General features: G+C 36.6%; 2 protein-coding genes across 9 annotated transcripts; one reads left to right on the top strand and one right to left on the bottom strand.

Moving 5' to 3' along the window:
* The first annotated feature begins 255 nt into the window (after nucleotides 1–255).
* On the top strand, nucleotides 256–3,174 carry LOC142551821 (scarecrow-like protein 9). Of its 2 annotated transcripts, XM_075661242.1 has the most exons (2): nucleotides 699–766; nucleotides 870–3,174. In XM_075661242.1, exon 2 carries the CDS (start codon nucleotides 890–892, stop codon nucleotides 2,888–2,890), a length of 2,001 nt encoding a protein of 666 aa, XP_075517357.1. In that variant the 5' UTR covers nucleotides 699–766; nucleotides 870–889; the 3' UTR covers nucleotides 2,891–3,174. The 2 variants fall into 2 exon arrangements, with proteins under 2 accessions (XP_075517356.1, XP_075517357.1); XM_075661241.1 differs by having other exon boundaries at nucleotides 256–3,174.
* A 949-nt stretch (nucleotides 3,175–4,123) lies between these two features.
* On the bottom strand, nucleotides 4,124–7,395 carry LOC142551822 (UPF0161 protein At3g09310-like). 7 transcript variants are annotated; one of them, XM_075661247.1, is made up of 6 exons: nucleotides 7,197–7,395; nucleotides 7,006–7,075; nucleotides 6,849–6,908; nucleotides 6,414–6,554; nucleotides 6,107–6,189; nucleotides 4,124–4,406 (listed from the first exon to the last, which is right to left on the bottom strand). In XM_075661247.1, the coding sequence occupies exons 1-5, from the start codon at nucleotides 7,320–7,322 to the stop codon at nucleotides 6,131–6,133; spliced, it is 456 nt and encodes a 151-aa protein (XP_075517362.1). In that variant the 5' UTR covers nucleotides 7,323–7,395; the 3' UTR covers nucleotides 4,124–4,406; nucleotides 6,107–6,130. The 7 variants fall into 7 exon arrangements, with proteins under 7 accessions (XP_075517362.1, XP_075517358.1, XP_075517361.1 ...); XM_075661243.1 differs by having other exon boundaries at nucleotides 7,182–7,389; XM_075661246.1 differs by having other exon boundaries at nucleotides 4,124–4,441; nucleotides 7,182–7,389.
* Between the last annotated feature and the right edge of the window lie 289 nt (nucleotides 7,396–7,684).

Genomic DNA, 7,684 nt, shown 5'->3' on the forward strand with positions numbered 1-7,684 from the left:
ATCTTTCCAATATTTTATCGGATGAGACCGTCGCACAAAATTTTTTTAATACAATTTATCTAACTAACGTGATTTGTAAAAAAATTACCCGTAAAAGCTGCTCTTGCTGTTACATCGATGAATTTTGTAATCATGAATGAATTCTCAAGTCATTTGGTAATCATATATCGTGAGAAATTTTTATGCAAATGATCGCAAGTATAAATTACCGGCTAACCAGGTCAAAATATGTTATCGGTCCAGATTCCATGAATTTCTTCAGGTTGCTTGCTTTAATTTTTTTTTAAAAAAAGTCAGTGTACTAAAAATGACTGATTCCGGGGAAAATGTACTGAGTTTGACCAATGACTGTCTTTTAGCATGTATTTCTGCATCTATAACATGTTCAAAGATTCAATCTTGATGATTTTTCGGAGTTGAAATTGCTGTTATCATTTGTCCGTACTGCATTTTTTTTTTCATTTTTTTTTCTTTTAAAGTTTTTTCATGTAAGGTGAGGACTAAAAGTTGCAGTGGAAATCTTGGAAGTTTGGGTGTTCATTTTAAAGAATATACAATTTTCTTGATACAGTAGATGGCAATGGATCCACGTTTTCATGGACTCTTGAATCCCTCGAATGGATTTCAATCGAGGAATCAATCCATGGGCGAGTTCTCCAATGGGAAACTAGTAAATGGAATCAGGTCAGATAATAGTAATCCAGATCAGACGCTAGTTAATGGGCAGGGGTATCAAAGTTGCTTTCAAGAACATAATGTTGGAGTGGTAGGTTTGGTCGCAAACCGGCCCGTTTCAAATGGTACCATCTCTAGTTCTTGTGTTGACACCGAGGATGAATATCAAGATGATTGTGACTTTTCCGATGCAGTTTTGAGGTTTATAGATCAAATGCTCATGGAAGAAGACATGGAGGACAAAACACATATGCTTCAAGAGTCGTTGGATCTTCAAGCACAAGAAAAGTCATTCTATGATGTCCTTGGTAAGAAATATCCACCTTCTCCTCAGCCCGAATCAGCTTTGTTTAGTCAATTTGGTGAGATCCCAGATGGCAATTCTTATGTAAATCCCCATAGTTTATCACATAGCGATAGTAATGGCAATGGCTACCTAATTGATGCAGTCGATCCAAGGTGGATCAACGCTCCTTTATATAGAGATACTTCACTAGTAAGATGTCATACCACTGATCATATTCCCAACTCGTCTGTTAGTACGTCAAATATCTTATATAATATTGATGATGTTTTCTCGGACTCGCCTATAAGTCCTCTGCAGATGCGTGAAATGCATAGTGAAAGTCAATCTGTATGGAATTTCAACAAGGGGGTGGAAGAAGCAAACAAGTTCCTTCCTGGTGAAAATAAATTGTTAATCAGTTTGGATGTTAATGGTTTTTTAGCTCAAAATTCAATAGAAGAATCTGTCAAAGGGGTAATTGAGGTGGGGAAGAAAGATGAGGTGGAAGAATGCTCACCTTCTCAGTCAAAGGGTAAGAAAAATGGTCATTGTTTGGATTCGGATTTTGAAGAAGAGAGAAATAGCAAGCTTCCTGCTATCTGTACGGAATCTGATGTGCCTATGGAGGAATTTGATAATGTCTTGCTTATTTCCTTGGGGGAGCATGGAGAGAAATTTGCAGCTTATCGTGCTGACCTGCAATATGCAGCAACTAAAGGTACGCAACACAATCTGAAACTAAACGGATCTAGGGGTGGGAAGAGCCGTGGCAAGAAACAGAGCCGGAAAAAACAAGTTGTTGATTTGAGAACCCTTTTGATTAGTTGTGCTCAAGCTGTTGCTGCTGACGAGCATCGAAATGCCAACGAACTTCTTAAACAGATCAGGCTGCATTCGTCTCCTTTTGGTGATGGGAATCAGAGATTGGCTCATTATTTTGCCGATGGTCTAGAAGCACGTTTGGCTGGCACTGGTAGCCAGATACATAAAGCCCTTGTTAATAGAAGAACAACTGCTGCCGATTACTTGAAAGCTTACTATACTTATCTTGCATCATCTCCATTCAGGAAGATAACTAATTTTGCCTCGAATAAGACAATCATGACAAAATCAGAAAAGGCAACAAGAGTTCATGTTATAGATTTTGGTATCCTTTACGGCTTCCAGTGGCCTACTTTTATTCAGCGTATCGCAGCGCGAAAAGGTGGTCCACCTAAGGTTCGGATTACCGGAATAGACTTTCCGCGACCTGGCTTCAGACCCGCGGAAAGAATTCAGGAGACAGGGCGCCGATTGGCGCATTATGCTGAGAAATTTAATGTTCCTTTTGAATACAATGCTATAGCCCAAAAGTGGGAAACAATTAGAATGGAGGATCTCAAGATCGACAAGGATGAATTCGTGGTAGTCACCTGCTTGTATCGAGGCAAGAACTTACTTGATGAGTCGGTGGTTGCAGAAAGTTCAAGAACAGCGGTTCTTAACCTGATTAGGAAAATTAACCCGTCTTTATTCATCCATGGTGTACTCAATGGAGCATATAGCACGCCATTCTTTGTCACCAGGTTTCGGGAAGTTTTGTTCCACTTCTCTGCACTGTTCGACATGCTGGAATCAAACATACCTCGGGAGAAACAGGAAAGACTGTTGATTGAGAAAGATATATTTGGGAAGGAAGCATTGAATGTCATAGCTTGTGAAGGCTGGGAGAGAGTTGAAAGGCCAGAAACTTATAAACAGTGGCAAGTACGTGATCTTCGGGCGGGTTTCATGCACATCCCTTTCGAAAGAGATATCATGAAAGGTGCGATATATAAGGTGAGAACGTGTTACCACAAAGATTTTGTAATAGATGAAGGTGGTCATTGGCTGTTAATGGGCTGGAAAGGGCGGATAATCTACGCTATTTCGTGTTGGAAACCTATTTAAGAAATAAATTCATCCATGATATACAAGATTTGTGACACTAATCAAATGGTTCGAAGTTAATGTGCATCTCTTCTCACTTGTTCGATCACAAACTCTAATGTAGCAGCGCCTTTTTATGTTGACGTTGCTTTCTCATTCTGATGCAAAGGAATTACCGAGTTGTCTGGTTTCCGCAAAAAGAGTTCTTTTTCTCTGTTTTGAATGAAAAGGTTTGTGTTACATCTCATGCACGATGCACAGATGTATGCCCCTCTTTGCTCCATTTTATGCTTTTGTGATCTCCATTCTCGCTGCTATGGAATTTTTCTAACAGAAATTAAGAACAGTCTAGTTCCCTCGTTCGAATCCTCTGTTTCGATTTTGTAGCATTTTTGTGCGTTAAATTCCATACTTACACGATGATACAGTTGGATCTTGAAGAGTAAATCCTCCAGGTTTGATTAATGTGAAATTTTTCGAGCTGTTTCAAATATGAAGGAAATTTTAATACAAAGTGTGATGTACCAAGTGGGCAAATCGTGTAATTTTAATCAGCATATCATACCTATGTGGAATTTATAATGTATGGAGAATAAATAAGATCAAAACTCTATTAAGTTTCTTGAATCAACGCTAAAAAAAGCAAGAGAAAAATAAATAAGATTAAAACCAAGTGTTATAAATCAATGCTAAAATTTCCCCACATAGCATTTGCCATTGCCACTTGTGGGGGACCTCGAGAGGTGGAGATATATTCAGTTTTCATGTCATCTACTTGAAGGACACCACAAAAGTTTACTTTTGAGAAAAACTAGTTGAGTACGATAATGACACACAAACCAATGCTCTATTTGACAACGTTAATGCCCCAAACATGTTCTTTAGCTCGAATCTAACTGTGCAAATTGTTAGTATTATTTGCAAGATCAAGAAAAGCATTTGAACCCACCTGCAATTGGGATTTTTTTTTTGAGGTTAAATAATTCCGAAGGCTTTAAATTATGGTACACCGGCATGCGATTAATGTATGATTATTAAAGTATAATAAATCCTTTCTTCACCTTTGGACCTAGTCGACTGGTGAAGCTTGTAAACCTTATGATATATAGAATATCATTAAAATATTAAATATTATATTTCGATAACTTCTTCCCACAAACCCAACACCAAGACCAATCTTTAACAAATGACTTGAAAAAATGTTCTTGAACTGACTAATTCTCGATGCATCACTTCATTCATCTTGACCAAATGTAAAGAAAAATCATTATCCTATTTGGGTTGCTTCCACCAAATGATATCAAGTAAAGGAAACTCTAGAAAAATAATTTTATAAAAAAGAATGGCTTACATCTTAACCACTATCATTTTCTACTAAACACTTGCACTAATATATACTTGGAGTGGACCATAATTACACCTATATACGTGAGATCAAACCAACCACTCTCTTTCAGCCAATGCAAAGTCAGAACCTCCATTAATGGTGACTGGATGAAATTGCGGCCCCATTTTGCTGATGCATCATATTCTGCAGCTACATAAAAAAGTCCCCAAATTGGATTGCAGGGACTCCAAGAGTTATTGGCAATATTATTATGATATAAATACAAGTAAAGACTATGGTGGTCATGGATAATTTCATGGCTCTGATAGCAACAGTATATCAACATCTAAACATCAGGTATGCCACAAGAACTGAGATAACAACCATTCTGTTGGTAATGGATCACTCAAGACTCTCAGAGCATTTCTGCTTTTGATCAGCCAAACATTAACCCAACCAAGTTTCAAAATCCGGTAGGAAATGTCATAGTTCAAGTGTTTATGTTAGATTATAATTTAACTAGGTACTTATAGATACAGATACCTACGAGGATCTTTCAAACCATTTGACAAATCTTATCATATCAGATGAGGTCAAATGAATCTGGATCAAGAAATGCATGCATCCAATTTTTCCAACCAATGATGTAAGCAAAAGGCCAACTAGGAAATTCCAAACTAATTCATCTGAAATTTAGGAATATTCTTAACTATCCTCCCTGCGTTGTTTGGTTAATAAAACCACTACTTAGTACTGAACAGAGCTTCAGTACAAATTCACAAGACTGGTTTCCAAAAAGACAATCGACACTGGTGTAAACAGCTCTACATGTCAATAAACAACTGTCTACTTTATCTGAATAATGTTTAAATGAAACTTTCCAGTAATCAAAAGACACAATATCAGCTCCCATAGAATAAATTGAAGATAAGGTTATGTTCACAAAACCCAAATTTATCTGCTTCACAACTTTGTGCGTGGAGTATTATTTTGAGTTTGAGTACTTGGTAATCATAGGAGAAAGCAAGCAATTTTTTGGTTCATTATCGACTTTTGCAAGTTCCGGTTATATTTTTTTTTGGAAATATAACTTTGGCTGCTCGGGGATTGCAATTTGTCTGAAAGGAAATTTTCATGTCATTGAGAGGACTTGACTAGTTTGCTACACATCATATACGTGTAGCTGTAAAAAGTAAAACAGTATCCACTTACAGGACATCAGATCAAAGGAAAAAGGAAATTTTTGGACAAGACCCTTAAAAATCATAAATAGATGGCAGATGATAACTAATCTAAAAAGTCGCAACCACAGAGTAATGGACAACCCAGTAATCACCAAAATGTAACAAAACTAGGCAGCCACAGTATTTTCATGCACATACACACATTATTTCAGGGGGAATCTTTACAATTCCATGCATATTTTACTCGACCAGATCTAGCTTTCTGTACTTCGGCAGATATTATCTTAGAGTTACCGATGATAAACTTTTAAGAGATCCTATTATCTGTCCGTTTTACCAAAGACTCGGTCCAAAATAATATTCAGGGCCATAAAATTGTGATGATCCTTGAAGCAGATTTCCTGTTCCCTTGCATGAATTGCTGCTTTGGTGGCTGTATTTTTTCTACATACTTTCCACAGCAGTAGCAGCAAATAAACCACTGCTCAAATCATGACTTAAGAAATTGCTAAACTTTTGTTCTGAAGGACATTAAAATCTTCAAATACAAAATTTCCAAACAATAATCAAATTCGATAAGCTTCTATAACATTTCAAAAATTAGTAACAGTAGGACAGAAGAATGATGGGGTTTATGCTTAAATATGCTTGCTTTATGCGCGATAAATTATTGTTTGTCCCATATTTATTGACAATTTTCCAAATTCGAAATAAGCATATACTTACCATGTCATTCCCAATCAAAGTAATTCACTGCTCGGGTGGAGTTGCCTCATCAAACCATCTAGGGGGATCAAAGCCGGATCCACCTACCACGTTCAAAAAATAACATATTTTTATCTTATTTAATGATAATAGCTCATCACAAAACCAATCATTGCTGTGTATAAAAGGATTCAAAATATCCAGTTATCCAAACTGCTCAGTTTTGAAATAGTTGGTTTACAGCAGAATCAGAAAACATTTTCAAAATAATATATGAATGATTTTGTACTTCTACATATGGAACAACAAATTGGAAAAAGGGTAATACCAAGAGGATTGCAACGACAAAGGCGCCAAGCAGTCAATACGGTCCCTTTTGCAACTCCATACTTCTTGTAAGCGATCATCGAATACTCACTACATGTCGGAACATACCGACAACTATTTAGCAACAAGGGTGAAATTTCCCCTGTTACTCAGTCAATCGTCGTTAGAACACGCCCAACAAGATTAACCAATGAAAAGCGTTGGATGCGACACATTCAGTTATTTTCCAGTATTTCATAAAGCAAAAAGCAAAATACAGGGAAAATAAACTGTAGCACTTGATTCTACCAACTTCTCTACTCGATCACTCCAGCTCACATCCCCGACTCTATTTTATTTCATGTTTAATTGCGGCCAGACAATGGAAGTTTACTAAATTATGGATAAATTTAACTATATTGTCAAATAATTCTTAGTAGAGTTAGGAAGAACTCACGTTTGTAGAACCTTAGAACAGACAATGCTGCTTTAACACCTACACTAGCCTCTTCATCCTCTGATACAAAAACCAAATAAATTTTACTAAAAAAGGCTGCAATAATTTTACGATATGTACTCAGTATACTCAATAAAATTATCACTCAAACCCATACCTTCTGCCCCGGGCTGACCCGAATCCTCCCCTGAACAATTAACAACCCTAAAACGACGTCGCTCTTCCCACTACCAAAAAATGGAGAAGACAAACCAGTAGAAAGGAACCAATACAATGATTGGCAAAATAGCAATAAAATCGACAAATGGGTATGTAAAAAAAAAAAGTAATTACCAGTTTAAAACGTACAGTAAAGGAAGAACGGTGTTTCTGAAACCGTCCAGAGAATTGGGAAGGATTGGGTTTGGAATCAGCGTTGTTGAAGTAGATGGGTTCATGAAAATATTTGCAGTTGACACTCAAAATTAACGCCATTTTCTGTGTAGCTGGCTGCCAGATTTTTGGTGGCCTCTGTGACGGCTCAAGATCACCGCTTGAATATCATCTACGGTACACAACATGTATTGTGTATTTTATAACGGTTGGATCATGTGAACTCCATGTGATTCACTTGATCGTACGGTTGTTATGTGCACACCGTCATAATTTTAGATTTAAGTATTTTATGTGATTATCAAATCAATTTTTTAAGAGGACATTTGTAATTTTTTGTGGCTTTATAAAGTTTTTAAAGTGGTTTTATTTTTTATTCTTGAATTAGTTTCTTTTCTAATCATTGTTTTTGTAAATATAATTGCATCAAACAAATTATAGATTACCTAAAAATAAGGATAGTG

The sequence above is a fragment of the Primulina tabacum genome, chromosome 7, assembly GCF_025594145.1.
Source record: "Primulina tabacum isolate GXHZ01 chromosome 7, ASM2559414v2, whole genome shotgun sequence".
Taxonomy (NCBI): Eukaryota; Viridiplantae; Streptophyta; class Magnoliopsida; order Lamiales; family Gesneriaceae; genus Primulina; species Primulina tabacum.

Bases quoted from the DNA above. Each gene is read 5' to 3' on its own strand.
- LOC142551821 (XM_075661241.1), top strand. From the start codon at position 575: ATGGCAATGGATCCACGTTTTCATGGACTCTTGAATCCCTCGAATGGA.
- LOC142551822 (XM_075661243.1), bottom strand. From the start codon at position 7,322: ATGGCGTTAATTTTGAGTGTCAACTGCAAATATTTTCATGAACCCATC. The intron at 6,555-6,848 runs GTGAGTTCTTCC...ACTGAGTAACAG, and splicing joins TGTTCTAAGGTTCTACAAAC to GGGAAATTTCACCCTTGTTG. The intron at 6,190-6,413 runs GTATTACCCTTT...TGAACGTGGTAG, and splicing joins TTGTCGTTGCAATCCTCTTG to GTGGATCCGGCTTTGATCCC.